Genomic DNA, 18,303 nt, shown 5'->3' with positions numbered 1-18,303 from the left:
GAACTGAAGGAGGCCTTCGTCCAGCAGTGGACAGAAAACGGCTGAAAAGAAGCAGAAGAAATGCAAATTTTCTTTACATTGCCATAAACATAAGTTACTGTTAAAGCTATGTGAAATGTATTATCAATATTCAAGATTATGAAGTGTTGTCTGCACATGATAAGATTGCATGCATACTCTTCTCTTTCATTTGTGTGTGTGTGTGTGTGTGTGTGTAGGTAAGCTTATAATTGTACTAATTTTTGGTTTGCTTAAACTTGTTAAGTGTATTCAGAGAGTGATTATGATGAGATTTTCTGAGTCCAAATTATAATTTTTGTCAGTGTCCATACATCTCTGTTGACATTTTTACACCCCATAATCTGATTTTCATTAAAGTTGAAAGCTGTATGAAGAAAGCAAGTATTTTTTGTATGTACCTTATGGTTGTACAACTTTAGTCATTCAGGTATAATATACTTTTTTCCTTTTGCCTTTCGCTTTATTCCCGTCTTGACTTTCTTTCTTTTTTCCTCCTTTTTTCTATTCATATTTATGTTATATATATACATATATACACGATGAGTCTTTTGACTCCATGGAGGCCTGAATAATAATAATATAAATATACGATTATCATATATTTTTATTTACTTCCTGCCATTTACAGATTGCACAGAGTGCAACAACAACTAACAAAGAAACATCAACATTCAAATGAAGAGGGTATTAGAGAATTTAAAGAATATTGGACTGAAAAATTTGGTATGATTAAGAAAGATAATAAAGCATTACAGATTTTATGTTCTGAATCAGTTGTTTGCAGGGCTTCTTCTGTAAAGAGACATTTTGAAACTGTTCATAAGAACTTAAGCAAGAAACGTGAGCAAGAAAACAAAAAAACAGTCCAATATTTTGATGAAATTTATTTCAGGTACGACTAGTTCCAACTTAATTGCAGCTAGTTTTGAAGTTTCAAAAGTTATTGCCCAACATGGAAAACTACTTGGTGATGTGCTCCATTCCTTTTTGACAATCTTTCAGAAAAGGTAAAAATTATTTAGTGCTACAATTTTATTAATACAGACCAGTATTTTACAATAAACATTTATTAAAACCTACCAGTTTCGCCAGCAAACTGTCTGGCTTTTTCAAGGCATTACGGAGATATGAAAGTAAATGTAAATTAAAAGGAACATAAAAAACGTTGTAAACCAAACTAGTATCTATGGTTACACGTTTCGCGTGACAGAGATGGCTTATTGTTCTTATTCATTATCACGCATGCGTGTTTGTTGTAGACTTGTAATGTGATTACTGGCTAGCTGTAGTTCAGATCGATTGAGAGAGAGGATCAAGTTTTTCCACAAACTGTTTAGAATTATACCCTGATTTCTGTTGAGGTTTCCGCCGGTTATTAGTACTATTGTGGCTTCCTTAAATACACGATGCCTGTAGTCGTCATCTAGATATGGCATGGAGCTGTTTTGCCAATCTATTGTGTGGTTAGACGTGCAGAAATGATGTGCTAAGCCGGAAGAGATGCTTCTGTTGTGGTTTACATCACCAACATGTTCTTTTTGTCTAATTTCTAAATTTCGTGAAGTTTGTCCGATGTAGGCAAAACCACAGGAGCAGGGAATGTAATATACTCCTGGATATTTGTAGAACGGAACTTTATCTTTTGGAGATCCTAAAACTTGTCTGATGTTGGTGGTTGGTTTGAAGACCACTCTGATGTTGTGGGCTCTTAGTATTCTTGCTATTTGATAAGAAATTGACTTGATGAAAGGTATCACTATAGTAGAAACGTGCTGACGGTGGGATTCTTCTTGTCTGGGGTTGTCATTGTATAGATATTTTTTGATGATGTTTTGAGGATATCCATTTTGTGATAATGTGTTGGCTATTAGTGAGAGTTCATTCTGTGTATCCTCCTCTTCTGATATAAACTTTTTGGCTCTATGTTTCAACATGTGGATAATACTCATGTTTGTGTGACTTGTGATGGTTTGAAGTATAGTGAAGATATCTTCTAGTATCTATGGGCTTTCTGTAAATGGATAATTTGACACTGTTAGGTTGTTTTTATATCAAAATATCTAAAAAATGCAGTTGGTTGTTGTTTTCTATTTCCAGAGTGAATTTTATCTTGCTATGTATTGAGTTGATTTTATCCACAAATGATTTAAGGTTGTCTAAGCTGTCTTGCCATATGATGAATATATCATCCACATATCTCCACCATGTAGATGGTCTCGGAGAGATTGCAGAGAGAATTTCTTTTTCAATATGGCAAGACAGCTTAGACAACCTTAAATCGTTTGTGGATAAAATCAACTCAATACATAGCAAGATAAAATTCACTCTGGAAATAGAAAACAACAACCAACTGCATTTTTTAGATCTTTTGATAAAAAAACAACCTAACAGTGTCAAATTATCCATTTACAGAAAGCCCACAGATACTGGAAGATATCTTCACTATACTTCAAACCATCACAAGTCACACAAACTGAGTATTATCCACATGTTGAAACATAGAGCCAAAAAGTTTATATCAGAAGAGGAGGATACACAGAATGAACTCTCACTAATAGCCAACACATTATCACAAAATGCATATCCTCAAAACATCATCAAAAAATATCTATACAATGACAACCCCAGACAAGAAGAATCCCACCGTCAGCACGTTTCTACTGTAGTGATACCTTTCATCAAGTCAATTTCTTATCAAATAGCAAGAATACTAAGAGCCCACAACATCAGAGTGGTCTTCAAACCAACCACCAGCATCAGACAAGTTTTAGGATCTCCAAAAGATAAAGTTCCGTTCTACAAATATCCAGGAGTATATTACATTCCCTGCTCCTGTGGTCTTGCCTACATCGGACAAACTTCACGAAGTTTAGAAATTAGACAAAAAGAACATGTTGGTGATGTAAACCACAACAGAAGCATCTCTTCCGGCTTAGCACATCATTTCTGCACGTCTAACCACACGATAGATTGGCAAAACAGCTCCATGCCATATCTAGATGACGACTACAGGCATCGTGTATTTAAGGAAGCCACAATAGTACTAATAACCGGCGGAAACCTCAACAGAAATCAGGGTATAATTCTAAACAGTTTGTGGAAAAACTTGATCCTCTCTCTCAATCGATCTGAACTACAGCTAGCCAGTAATCACATTACAAGTCTACAACAAACACGCATGCGTGATAATGAATAAGAACAATAAGCCATCTCTGTCACGCGAAACGTGTAACCATAGATACTAGTTTGGTTTACAACGTTTTTTATGTTCCTTTTAATTTGCATTTACTTTCATATCTCCGTAATGCCTTGAAAAAGCCAGACAGTTTGCTGGCGAAACTGGTAGGTTTTAATAAATGTTTATTGTAAAATACTGGTCTGTATTAATAAAATTGTATTTCTATTATAAAAACGACCAAAAATGTATACTTTAATTATTTAGTGCATTAAAGGTTTGTCTGTGAGTAGAAAAAAAAGTTAAGGATAGGATACTTAAGTTGGAAAGGAATACAACGGAACAATTAACAAAAGATTTGGCTTCAAGTAAGTTCTTTTCTATTTGTGTTGATGAGAGCACAGACATTACATCATCAGCTAGGCTAGCAATCTTTGCTCGATTTTGTAGAGTTGACAAAGTATGTGAAGAGATGATTAACCTTGTAACACTACATGAGTGTACCAGTAGGGTTGTAAAGCAGTTATGAACGAATTATCTATTCTGCAAATTGATATTTCAAAAGTGGTATCTGTCACAACAGATGGTGCACCCAGCATGATTGGTAAGGAAGCAGAATTTATAAATCTGTTTGCAAAACATGTTGGTCATCCACTGATAGATTTTCATTGCATTATACACGAGGAGACTTTATGTACAAAAAGTTAGCCTAAAGGAACTTCAAGAAGTGATGCAAATAGTAACCAATTATTATTATTATTATTCGGGCCTCCATGGAGTCAAAAGACTCATCGTGGGAGATCCTTCCTAAGAAACACAAAGTCTATCAAGACTCATCGAGGGGGAGGTCCCCCCCTAAGAAACACAAAGTCTATCATACCACTCCTTGAACTCATTGACCGTTCTCGCTCTCACCACTCCATCAGGCAATGCATTCCATGGTTCAACCACCCTCCATGCAAAGAAACCACTCCTCACCGTCTCGCTCACAGTTTCCTTTCGTAACTTCCAGGGATGGCCTCATGTCATCACTCCTTCCCGCTGTTCAACCATGCGAAAGAACTCCCCAGTGTCAACCCTGTAACCACCTCTCAACAGTTTGAAAGTCTCAATCATATCACCTCTCCTTCTTCTATCCACCAAACTCTGCAGTCCACATTTCTCAGCCGATCCTCATAACTATCATTGTACAGTCCTGAAACCATCTTTGTTATCCGCCTTTGTACCCTTTCCACAGTTAATTTATCCCCTTCAAATCCTGGAGACCAAATCTGAGAACAATAGTCCAAGTGTGGTCTGATCAGGGTCTTATACAACGGAATGATAACTGTTTTATCTCTGCAGGTCAGTGTCCTCCTCATTATTGCAACAATCCTCTGTGTTACCTTCACTACCTTTGCAATATGTCCCCTAAATTTCAGGTTTTTAACAATCATCAACCCCAGATCTCTTGTCTCCCCTACTTCCTCCAGCATAACTCCTCCCATAGAGTATGCAGTGTCCCATCAATGTTCCCCAAACCTCAAGAGACCTTACATTTTGCTGCATTAAACCGACACCCCCCATTCGTTTGTCCATCTATCTAGCTTATTCAAATCCTCTTGCAGGGCTGCCGCATCTGCACTATTACTAATAATCCTTCCCAGCTTCGCATCATCTGCAAACAACTGAATATCCCCTTGCAATCCACTGACAATGTCACTGATATAAAGGTTAAACAATATAGGTCCCAGTACTGAGCCCTGTGGGACCCCACTTGTAACCCTCTGCTTCCTTGAAACTGCCCCACCATGCACAACTCTCTGATACCTATCGAACAGCCAGTCCTGAATCCAGTTGACCAATCCAGACCCATGTGCTGCAACTTAAATATCAGCTTATCATGTGGCATCCTGTCAAATGCCTTCACTAAGTCTAAGAAAATGGCTGTATATGCCTTTCCCTCATCTAATGCTCTTGTAACTTTATCATAAAAGGCTAGCATATTGCTAAAACAAGAGCGCCCCTGAACAAATCCATGTTGACTCTGGTTGTTAATTGACAAAGGTTGTTAATTACATTTCTGCATGTGCTTTGAATAAAAGACAATTTCAGAAACGATTGAATGAGGTGGATTCAGTGTACAAAGGACTAATAATGTGCAACAATGTTTGTTGGCTTAGTCAAGGTCTTGTTCTGAAATGATTTGTTGAATGCCTGGATGAGATAAATCTCTTTTTGACTAATCAACAAATGTCATAAAGAAATGTATGACATTGTGTGGGTTTCTAAACTGGTGTTTTTTGCAGATTTTTGAGAACATTTAAATGACTTGAACCTTAAATTACAGGGCTTTGGAAAGACTCTTGATGTTATGTTTGATGACATAATGGCTTTTGATATGAAACTAGGAGTTTTTAAGAGGGATGTAGACAGTGAGAGATTTAGATATTTTGCAAACCTAAACAAATGCATCAATGATCTCCAAAAGGATGACAAAACAGACCACCAGTGCCTTCAAAAGCTATTTTTAAATGTCACTGTGCGAACTGTTGAGCAGTTCTCTCTAAGATTTGTTAAGTTCAGAGAATTAGAAGAGACTGCAAAATTCATTAAGTTTCCAGACACAATAAAACTGGATAAATTAAACTTGCAGATGTTTTCATGGATATGAATGATTTTGAATTGCAGTTGATTGATTTTCAGAGTAGCTCAATTTGGAGGCAGAAGTCTATTGACTTGGAAAATATTGAAAAGGAGCAATTCGAGATGGGAGTAACAGAGAGAAGTGCAGAAAACAAAGTACTAAGGACTTGGAGTACTATTCCAGAATCTTTTGTATGTTTAAAAACCCTTGCAACAGCATTATTATCCATTTTTGTATCTACATATTCTTGTGAATCATTGTTCTCAGTGATGAACTTTGTTAAGTTTCGTAATAGGAGTAGCCTTACAGATGAAACTAGTAGCGTATCCATATCTCTAAAGGTTACAAAATTATATAAATTATCTGTTATCAGTGATACAGCAGCAGAAGTCTAATTGATGCTAAATAAATAAAACGTCCATTATTTTTCTTTCTCTAGTTTCGATTTTATGTTTTCTGCTAAAAAATGGTAAAGATTAACTTCTGTTTAATATATTATGTAGGTAAAATAACATTTTATTTTATCTGGAATTTTTATGTATTACTCATAAGGGATTAAGAATTAATAAAAGAATATCTTTAATTTCATTTTCTTTTATTGTGCTTTAGTCAAGTAAAACAATTTTGAGATTGTGCACTGTAATATATTGGAAAACTTGAAAAAACTTATGTCTGATTGATCTTTACAAAAAAAAACAAAAACTCAGAATTATCATTGACTCTTTTGCTGATGTTAAAAATTGCATCTTTAAATTGTGTGACTGCATATGGTGGCTAAAATTACACTTAAAAGCAAATAAAAAATATCCATGCTATCAACAGAATTTTTACATTCCTTCAATCTTGCATGACTTATAATAATCACTCTTACAATAAATTAAAGATACCAAGAAATTATATACTGGTTTAATCCTTTATCCAAGTGTAAGCAAACAAAGTTTGCACCTGAAATATTTTCAGGACTGGGGCAACTAGTGATAAAGGTGGTATGACTTCACATCACTTGCCTTAGTGTCCCATAATGCAAAGCACATCTCCTTGTGGACATATATAATGCCATCTATCTCCTTGCAGACATGAATAATGCTATGCATTATGGATATATAACGCTATCCATAATGCATAACATTATACATGTCCGCAAGGAAATGTGTTTTGAATTATGGGTACCACGAGTTGCTCCAGTCCTGAAAATACTTCAGGTGCAAACTATGTTTGCTTACAGTTGGATAAAGGATTAAACCAAGCATATAATTTCTTCGTATCTTTAATTTATAGTATAACCAATTGGAAAAAAATTTCAATAACACTCTTACAACAATCTTTGATTTTACCATTCTAGTATGTTTTTTTGATTATTTGAAAAGTTCACCCAACACTTAAAAGACACCAAATAATAACATACTCCACAAAATTTCAGTTGGCACGTGAGAAAATTTTGCATCAACGATTTAGCAATTTTGGCACGAACCCCTGCCCTAGACATTTTAATCATGTAATCCAATATATAATTAGATATCGCCTGAATTATCTTCAGCCCTGTTTACACGCTTTAAGGCATTATGATTCATTATTATTATTATTACCCCAAGACCTCATGGAGTCAAAGACTCATTTGGGAGGTCCCTTTATCACACACACACACACATCTCATTATACCGTGTCTTAAACACACTCAAACTCCTTGCAGAACCACACTCTCAGGCAAGGCATTCCAATCATTCACAACTCTGCACGAAAAAAACCTGCCTCTCTCTCCCCTACTCACACCCTCTTTATACAGTTGCCAGGGATGACCTCTGGCTCTCCCCCTGATATCCGACCATTCTCTGTAGAACTTCTCTACCACTGATCTTATAACAACCCCCTTACCAACTTGTAGGTCTCTATCATATCTCCCCTCTTCCTAATGTCCACTAGACTCTGCAAATTACATCTTCTCAATCTTTCCTCATACTCAACATTCCAGAGGTCAGAAACTACCTTAGTCAGTCACCTTTGGACCCTTTCCAGCATCTCTTCATCCTTCTGAAAACCAGGTGACCAAATCTGGGCACAATAGTCCATGTGTGGCCTAATCAAAGCCTTATACAACGGAACAAGATCTCCCTACTTCTACACATCAGTGTCCTCTGCATCATTCCCAGAAGCCTTTGTGTTGTATTCACAATTTCGGCAATATGTCCCCCAAAATTTTAGATCCATATCCACTATCAGACCCAGATCTCTTATTTCCTCTACCTCCAACAATATATTCTCACCAAGCATAAATTCTGCATCCCATCTTTGTTTTCCAAATTTTAAAACCTTACATTTTGCAACATTGAACTCACATCCCCCATTTCCATGCCCAATCACTCAATTTATTCAGGTCTTCTTGCAAGGCCACAATATCTTCGCTACTCTTAATGGTTCGTCCCAACTTTGCATCATCTGCAAACAACTGAATATCTCCATCCAAATCTTCGCCAATATCATTTATATACAAGTTACACAGTAATGGCCCTAAAACAGACCCCTAAGGCACTCCACTAGTGACTTTCCTTTTCCTGGATATTGCACCCCCATACACAAGTTGTTGATACCTATCAGATAGCCAGTCTCCAATCTAATATTCAGCCCCATCTGCTCTAGTTTGACTGTCAACTTATCATGAGGTACTCTATCAAAAGCCTTTGCAAAATCCAAGTATATTACTGTGTATCCTTCTCCTCTGTCCAAGGAAGCAGTCAGTTTATTGTAATAAGTAAGTAGATTACTAAAACATGACCTCCCTTTAGCAAATCCATGCTGTCTATCAAAGATAATACCATTGTTGTCAACCCAACTCTGGATCCTAGTTCTCACAAGCTTCTCTAACAACTTAACCACAACACCTGACACACAGATAGGCCTATTGTGTGATGCTTGAGTTCAATCACCTCCTTTATGAAGTGGCACAATCTTGCCCTCCTTCCACTCCTTAGGAACTTGACCAAGTGCAAGACTCATTAAAAAAATATGTCCAGGCAGGTGTCAACTTCCTGGTACATTCCTTCAGAATATGCAGTGATATATTATCAAGTCCCACAGCCTTATTTACATCTAGTTTACTCAACTCCCCAAACATCTCTTGCTCACTTACAGTCAGTCTCTCTTCCCCATCATCAACTGCTCTCAATCTCTCCATGAAGTCACATTCACAAGATTGAAAGATCTTTATGAACTGCTCATTAAGTATCTCCACCACACATTCTGCAACAGCTGTCTTTATACCATTTTCTCCAATCAATGTCATCCTTCCATAATCATTCTTTCTTTTGCTGGCTACATATCGAAAGAACTCCCTAGGATTCTTTTTGGCTTCATTAGCTAACTGCTGTTCATACCTCTCTTTAGCTACCCTCACCAACCAAGTCACCCACTTTGCCTGGTCTTTGTAGTCTTCGTGGAATTGGTTATTCCCACTTCTCTTATGCTGCCTCCATAATGCCCTTTTTCTCTGTTGCATGCTTAATCTCTTTATTCATCCATTTCACCTACTAGATAGTTTTTGAAAATCCCCCAAGCTGCATTGATCTCTTTTCCAGCTAACTCCTCATTCCACGCTACACCCACAAGCTGTCTCCTGAGCTCTTCATAATCACTCCCCCCCCCCTTGTAGTTCCACATATACCCTTTTCTTACAGGGGTCCTCGCACTGCTGGCAACCACCCAGGTAATCACCTCATGGTCACTCTCACCAATTGGTGGATGATTTGACACCTCATTTATAATTACATCCTCTGATGAGATGACCAAATCCAAGACCCTTAATCCTCGTGTGCCCTCTGTTACATACTGTCTGAGGTAGTTATCCCTCAAAAACTCAAGAAACTCATTTTCTAGAATTAATTATATAATTTAAAAAAATTATATAATTTTTAAGTACATAAATTAATACAATGATAAATTAACATTTTTATTAGCACCTTACACCATCAAAAGAATGATTTGCTCTGCATTCAGAAAGTGTATTTTAAATCCCTTCCCCATTTTTTTTTTAGAAAAATGGCATGCTAATATACAGTATGTACAGCAATCCCTCGATTACTGAGCCTAATGCGTTCTTTAAAACAGGTGCATTAATTGAAAATGCACTAATCGAATATAGTAACTTATGGAAAAATGTATAATTTGTTCCTCAAATTTTTTTTATGACCCTTAAGTTTTTTTATAAAAAAATTAGGGTATGTCTCACCTATGTCTTTCCTTAAAGGAAAACCATGAAGCTGAAGTACAATAAAACATATTCAGAATATAAATTTATTATTCTGCTTCTTAACAAAGAATTGAGCTAATGTAGTTTGGCAGGCATTCTGTTTCTTTTTTTTTCATACAACTGATGGTATGGCCCTATTGCCTCTTCTGTAAATTTTACTGGTTCTCTCTTCACCAGGGTCGGTCTCTAAGCATTGCTACTTAAAATCTTCGACTGTATGAAAACTATTTTCAAATGGTTTCTGTGAAACCTCTTTGGGCTTGTCAGTGATTAAATTTTCTTCATATTCTTCAGGATCTTCCCGCTGCGCATCTAAATTTAGCAGGTCAGAATCATTCAACTTCTCAGAATGAGATTTAATTAACTCAGATTCATTTGAAAAGCCTCTAAAATCATTTGCACAATGTAGAAGAATGTGCTTCCAAACAGCGCACATATTGCTAGCAGTAATTTCATTCGACTTTGCGACTTCACAACTAACCAGGCTGAGATTTTTCTGATTTGATTAGAAAAGTCTTGGAAGGCATTCGCTTCCAAAAAAAGGCTGTTTTCATCGACAATAAATATTTGTTGATCACAATAGTTCCCTTCTTACACAATTTTCTTCAAAATCTCTGTATATTTCCTTATCTGCAATTGCAGCTTCGCCTGTGATGATTAGAACATTATGTAGGCTATTTCTCTTTTTGAAACGCTCAAATCACCCAGCACTAATGTGGAATTCTTCTTTTCCATCATTGATAGTCCTTTCTTTCCAGGTTACAAAGAGACAATGCTTTTGATTTAATAAGGCCAGGGTTTAGCAGGATCCGTTTTTGGTTACAATCTTTGATCCATGTAAAAAGACATCGCTCTAATTCAAACATTATAATACTTTGATTTCGAGTGCATGCATGATGAACTTGAAGCAGCTTTACCTTTCTCTTTGTATTCAGCAGTTGATTCACCCATTTTTGTGTTCTTGTCCTATCTTTGCTCTGGACTCACCTTGTTCACTTCCAATCAGATTACTTTTCGAATCATTTTCACACTTCTATTTTTTGCTCACTAATTCTTTTACTCATGATTAAAAGGTTAGGAAAATAATTTAAAATAAAAAAGTAAGAAAAACAATTGCATGAGATCGGCAAAATGCTATTGTAAAGCAGACAACATAAATTTTGGCAGTAAATTTGGAACATAGTGTACATGGAAATAGTGTAGTATGCCATTAAAAAATAACTTCGTAAAATGTTTCAAATCAGTAACTAAATTATTTCATCCTGGTGAGTGATTTTTTAAAATAGTTAGCCATAAAAAATGTATAGATTGAAAATTTTTAAAATCTGTAACATTTATTTTTAAGATGTATATAGGTGCACTAATTGAATTTTAGAGATGCACAAATCGAAATTGGGTATCGAAAAAAAATGACGCACTAATCAGGGGCACATTAATCAAGGTATTGCTGTATATACATATTTTGTAAGTATAAATTCATTACATGTGCGTGAATATAGCATATACATATAGACCAATCATCAAATTGGCTACTCGTGTATTTTAGGCCAGTATATAGTCTTTACTTACTTGTGCATAGGCCTTATTAAATTTAATTCCTTTTGCTGCAATTTGATCGATATTTGGTGTTAAAATACCTTTGTAACCATAGGTACCTAAAGCTGGCCTTAAATCATCAACAACAATAAGAACAACATTAAGGGGTTTTTTCTCTTCAACTGGAAAATACAAAAAATAAATAAATAAAATGACAATTTAATATTTATTATATCACAAATTATAAATAAGATATGCATTTCTAAAATAGTAACTAGTATCTGCTAATGTCTTTTATTCCAACAGAGGGCAAGCAAGGCTGTTTTCGCCCTATCTAGCATTTGGAGCTTAAGAAGTAGTCAAACTCTGCTGTTAGCAGATAAGAAAGCTGGCCCAAGAATATCACTAATTTTAAACAGCATCTGGTGAAGAGAGAGCACTGCAGACAAGTACTACCATCGTGTCCCTGGCTCAATATATTATTGTCTGAAATAGTGTGGAGTCTATAGTAGAGATCAGCTAACTCAGGAACAAGTCAAAGAAAGGGTTAGATCAATCTCTTCTAGTCAGCAACAAGATCAAACTTAAAATGTCTTTCTTCGGAGAGCCTAGTGCTATGAATACATATGCCATTTCCACAGGCCTTCTGAATAGCAATCCAACTTATTAAGGTTTGAATTACTATCCAATAAATCCTATATCACACATTTGGAAATCCTCTAAAGATCAAACATTCATGCCAGGATATTTAAACTAGTGGCATGTTAAATGCATATCATTCACACCAACTTCTTTACCATTCTGCATGGAAATCCATGGAAAAGTTTATAGCATGCCCTTGCTTATGCTCTTCAGTATACTGCCTCAATTAACAAGGTTTCACTTACACAAACAATTTTTGTGCACACCAATTGGATCAGTGCACAAATTCTTTCATCCTACTTCTGATACTCTTGGCATTTTAAACATACAGCAACTTATTGTCAGGCCTCTAACTATCCTAGTCTATGCCACCTCACCAGCCCTTAACATTTCCAGCTAAAGCTATGCTCCTTTCAACAGGCCTAAATGAACTGCAATTCCCAGGATATCACAACTTCTGTATGACTTTCTCTTTTTCTATCCATCTGTCAAGGCTTAAGTGCTGGGAAAAACTCGTGATAATGAAGTGAAACAGCACTAGGAAATTATTAAAAATAGTATTTAATGCTTCCAATTTCATCTCAGTTACCGAGACATCATCAGAGAGTACAATGAATACAAGTCTCATTGTACTCTCTGTTGATGTCTCTGTAACTGAGATGAAATCTCCTTTTAATCCTTTCTTCAACAAGTTCCCAAGTTAGTCAATCTCTTGCATGGGCAAGCAAGTTTTTTTTTCTCTCAGAAACTCGAGTTTTTCATCTCATAAACTCAAGGAAATTGAACTTAGAACCTACACTATTTCAGATAATAAATATATTGTTTTAGGGAGATGGCAGCACTTGTCAGTCTTCTCTTCATCAGATACCATTTATAATGGTTATGAAACACAGTCAAAACTTCAACAAATAAAAAGATTTAAATTAATGTAAGTGAAACGATGCTTGATGATATAATGGGAACAAGAAGATATCAGGAAATGAAGGAGGAAGCAAGAGACAGAGGAAATTGGGGGAAGAGAATCTGCTGAGTTATACTATTGGACCTGTCAAGAGACAGAACACTAATGATGATGATGATGAAGTGATTCTGTTATTAAATTAGGTATAATGAATTCTTCCATTTACATTTTGATTTTTTTTTTTTTATCAAGATTGGAAGGATGAACGCTTACAGGAAAGGAAGAAAAATGGAATTTATACAGCTACTAAGACATAATTAGCTGAGAGAGAGAGAGAGCATGTAATGGAGGGGACATGAGTTTTGAGAGTGCTGGATCTAGTGTCCCAGCAAGAGAGAAACCTTTCCTTTAGTGTTACACATGATTAGCATTCATTTTGGTAAATTATGGAGACTACAACTATGTTAGAAATAATTACTTTACTTTCCTGACATTTCAATCTTCATATTAAAGTCATCATCTGGAATATATTGGTGGATAGGGAGTTGAAGTTTAGGGGGCACATTGCAAAAAGTGACTAAAACAGCTCACCAAATCACTCGGCTTCTGAAAAATACTTTAACATGCAGAGACAAACACGTTGTTGTTCCTCTGTATCGAGCCTTGATAAGACCCCACCTGGACTTCTGTGCCCAGTTATGGGCACCAGGGTTTCTTCGTGATGGGGAGGAAGTCGAGAGGGTCCAGAGACGAGTGACCAAGATGATAGCAGGTCTGTGGAATGAACCTTATGAGAATAGGTTGAGGATTTGTCGGTTGCAGAAATTGGACGATAGGCGAAGGAGGGGTGATATGATTGAGACATTCAAATTACTGAAGGGTTTTTATAAGATTGATCCAGAAGATATTTTTGAAAATATGACTGGTGGTGGGAGGACTAGGGGCCATGCATGGAAGCTGGGCAAGATCGTGGTTGACAAGGGTGTTAGAGCTAGGTTTTTTACTTGGAGAGTGGTGAATGAGTGGAATAAGCTTCCAGAGTCTGTTGTGGGTGCTACGACCGTGAATGAGTTCAAGGCAAGGTATGATAGATACTGTGTGAATGTTGAATAGTTGTTCTTGACATGATGTTAGGGCTTCCCTCAATGAGTCTGTCGACTCCTTGGAGTTTCCCGGAACAATAATAATAATATACACACATATACACAAAGACAAGCTATATTGCATTTGAAACAGTATACCAAAGTGACAATGATTTGATCAACCATTATTCTACTGGCCTGACCTCTAGTGGAAAAAAAACTACATCAAAGCTATATCCTATTTATAACATCGACAGAGAACAAACTGATATAAATACTTTTACTACAGCAAAATTACTAAATCACTTAAGGAATTGAAAACATACATAAGAATATAAATTAAATTACACTTCAATAAATATTTCCGATATTGCCATCTTCAAAAGGAACTTACAAAATGGCACGTGCACGTAGGCACTACGACACAGTAACTGTGAATGAAGTGTTCAAGCTATTGTTCTCCTAAAAGTCCTAATGGTGCCCCCAGCAGGCTGTGTAGGTGTTCTTGGCCATTGGGCTGAAGGGCTGCTGATGTAAGCCTCCCAAATTTGGGGCAGTCTCATGCAACCAAATTTGTTGAGGTTTGGAGAGTTTTTAGGGCTGAGGCTGATTCCATGAATAGTCTTTCGAATTTGAACTTGCTACGGTGTATTATTGGTACTTTCTTCCACCATATTCTGTGGCGTGTATCCAGAGCATGGTCTGCAAGACCAGAGTGGCTATACTTGTGAAACCGGATGTAGTCCTCGTGTTCCAAAATTCTGATATTCGCCTTCCTGCCTGTTTGGCCAAAGTAAGACAGTTTACAGCTGCAAGGGACCTGGTATATACCAGGCAGGTCTAGGGGAAGTGGTTGGTCTTTAGTGGAGTGGATAAGGATGCCAATTTTCTGTATGGTCTGTAACAGGAGGTCAAGTCATGTTGTTTTTTTTTTAAGATTTTGGTAATTTTTTCCGAGGTGCCTCGGATGTAGGGAATGGTGATGGATTTAAAGTAATCCCTGTTGTAAAAAAAAAAAAAAAAAAAAGGGGGGGGGGGAATTGTGATTTGTTGGTTTCAATATTTTTTGGATTTTATGGGGGGGGGGGGTAGCCAATGGCTGAGAAAGTGTTGAGGATGTGATTTAGTTCAGTGTTTAGGGCCTTGCTGTTAGAACAGATTAGTTTAGCTCTGTTATATAGTGTTTTCACTACTCCATATTGTTGTGAGGGGGGGGGGTGAATGCACCTGCCTGTATGGGTGGGTTTTCTATAAACTGCGAAAACCAAGGTTCCATCAGGCTGGCGGGTGAGACTTGTGTGTCTAGGAAAGAGAGGCTGTTGTTTTTCCTCTTTTTCCTCCTTGGCCAATTTCTTTATGGAGACCTTTGAAGAAAAAGTCTTAGCCTCTGCCCCACAAAAACCAACCATATGGCTTTGCTATGTTGATGATGTGTTCGCTATTTGGCCACATGGCACTGATGCACTCCTCTCCTTCTTAACACACTTAAACAACCAACATCCCAGAATCAAGTTCACTTTGGAAAAAGAGGAAAACAACAGCCTCCCTTTCCTAGACACACAAGTCACCCGCCAGCCTGATGGAACCTTGACAAAATCAGTTTATAGAAAATCAGGTTTTCTATAAACTATGTAGGTGTTCTTGGCCATTGGGCTGAAGGTCTGCTGATGTTTATAGAAAACCCACCTATACAGGCAGGTACATTCACCAACAATTCCCCTCCCCTCCCCTTCACAACAATATGGAGTGGTGAAAACACTATACAATAGGGCTAAACTAATCTGTTCTAATGACAAGGCCCTAAACACTCAACTAAATCACATCCTCAACACTTTCTCAGCCAATGGCTACCCCCCCCTCATAAAATCCAAAATATATTGAAACCAACAACAAACCACAACCCCCCCCCCCTCCCCTTTACAACAAGGATTACTCTAAATCCATCATCATTCCCTACATCCGAGGCACCTCGGAAAAAATTACCAAAATCTTAAAAAAACATGACTTAACTTCCTGTTACCGACCATACAGAAAATTGGCATCCCTTATCCGCTCCACTAAAGACCAACCACTTCCCCTAGACCTACCTGGTGTTTACCAGGTCCCTTGCAGCTGTACACTGTCTTACTTTGGCCAAACAGGCAGGACAGCAAATATCAGAATTTCGGAACACAAGGACTACACCTGGTTTCACAAGTATAGCCACTCTGGTGTTGCAGACCATGCTCTGGATACATGCCACAGAATACGGTGGAAGAAAGCTACAATAATACACCATAGCAAGTTCAAATTTGAAAGACTATTCATGGAATCAGACTCAGCCCTAAAAAACTCTCCAAACCTCAACAAATTTGGTTGCATGAGACTGCCCCAAATTTGGGAGGCTTACATCAGCAGCCCTTCAGCCCAATGGCCAAGAACACCTACACAGCCTGCTGGGGGCACCATTAGGACTTTTAGGAGAACAATAGCTTGAACACTTCATTCACAGTTACTGTGTCGTAGTGCCTACGTGCACGTGCCTTTTTGTAAGTTCCTTTTGAAGATGGCAACGTGACGTTGCCAAAATATCGGAAATATTTATTAAAGTGTAATTTAATTTATATTCTTATGTACATTATCAATTCCTTAAGTGATTTAGTAATGCATAATCAACGTATAAGCTTGTCTACGAGAATTACAGCAAAATTGGTGGCCTAATCAATAGTTTATAGTTTAACATAAATGTTTGTTATATTAAAGTTAGGACCCTAGATTACTATGGTTCTAATTATAATTAACTCTTAGACCAAAAGGTTATGTGGATGGAATATATGCCATCCTTACTGTTGGGATTTTTAGACCACAATTATTGTTAATATTTCACAGGCTCTTCTTTAAATTTATGCTCATACCATGTTTTGGCATGACGTAAACAACAGGAGCCTTTCTAGTCAATTTTTTGTAGAGTATATTCAGGTCATGATCAGAAAGCCAACATTTACCATAGTTATTAAATTTAATGTGGTGTTCTTTATGTTCCTTTTTTCCAACACAAATGCATACAATTTACAAATGAAAGTCAAAACACACTTCCTTTTCTTGATACACTTGTCACATTTTTTTCTGGCAGTCTTTCCTTCACTGTTTACTGTAAGTTTACACATACTCGCAAACACATACACATAAACTCTTACTACCACCACCACCCAACACAAACACACTGTCACTAACACACTAAAAAATAAAGATTTGCTCCAGTGAGTGAGCACTTAAACATGAATTAAAAGTTATCAGCAATGCCTTCCTTAAAAATGGCTACAGCAAAAATACTATCAACAAAATTCTTCTCAAGACTCCACTTAAAAACAAAAATAAAATAGATTACAATAAAAACTGTAGCCATTCTATACATGTAAGTGATACCAGATAAAAGAAACAGAATATTACAGAAATGCAACCTTAATGCCACCTTTAAACTTCCTGCAAAATTAATGAACTTATTCAACTCATCCAAGAATTCCACTTTGTCCAATGACTCACCCTGGAGTATACCATATTCATTGCACCTGCAATATGCTCTATATAGGTGAAACAGGATGCACAATTTCTATCTGGAAAAAAAAAAAAAAAAAAGGAACTGAAATCAACTGTAGATTCGGCCAGCCTAAAGCCCAAAGTCTGGCTCAGATATGCTGATGAGATTTTCGCTATTTGGCCCCACAGCTGCAAAGCACTAAATACATTCCTAAGCCACCTGAACAAACAACATAAACATATCCAATTCAACATCGAAATTGAAAACAACAACTCTCTTCCTTTCCTAGGCATACTTGTCATATGTCTTCCTTCAGGCTGTCTCTCCTTCACAATCTACTGCAAACCTACATACTCAGGCCAATACATACATAAAAATTCATACCACCAACCATCCAACACAAAAACTAGGATGAATCAGAACCCTCAAATACAGAGCCCTAACAATTTGCTCCAATGAACAACTCTGAATCAAGAATTTGAAATTATTAACCAAACATTTGTCAAAAAGGGCTACAATAAAAAAAAAAAAAACAGTTCACAAGGTCTTCCATAAAAATGCCA

General features: G+C 36.8%; 1 protein-coding gene across 3 annotated transcripts in view; it reads right to left on the bottom strand.

Moving 5' to 3' along the window:
- Ids (iduronate 2-sulfatase) overlaps positions 1–18,303 on the bottom strand; it is a 192,051-nt gene that overhangs the window by 153,573 nt on the left and 20,175 nt on the right. For all 3 annotated transcript variants that reach the window (XR_016548485.1, XM_090394841.1, XM_090394842.1), the window contains exon 2: positions 11,632–11,780. Coding sequence is in view for 2 of the 3 variants with exons in the window: in XM_090394841.1 (XP_090250967.1) it covers positions 11,632–11,780 (149 nt within the window). In the remaining variant the exon portion in view is untranslated. The remainder of the gene's footprint in view (positions 1–11,631; positions 11,781–18,303) is intronic.

Source organism: Typopeltis vanoorti, chromosome 6, assembly GCF_054136105.1.
Source record: "Typopeltis vanoorti isolate ZY-2024b chromosome 6, IOZ_Tvanoo_1.0, whole genome shotgun sequence".
Taxonomy (NCBI): Eukaryota; Metazoa; Arthropoda; class Arachnida; order Uropygi; family Thelyphonidae; genus Typopeltis; species Typopeltis vanoorti.
Note: the sequence above shows the minus strand (reverse complement) of the source record. Positions and strands in the feature narration are given on the sequence as shown.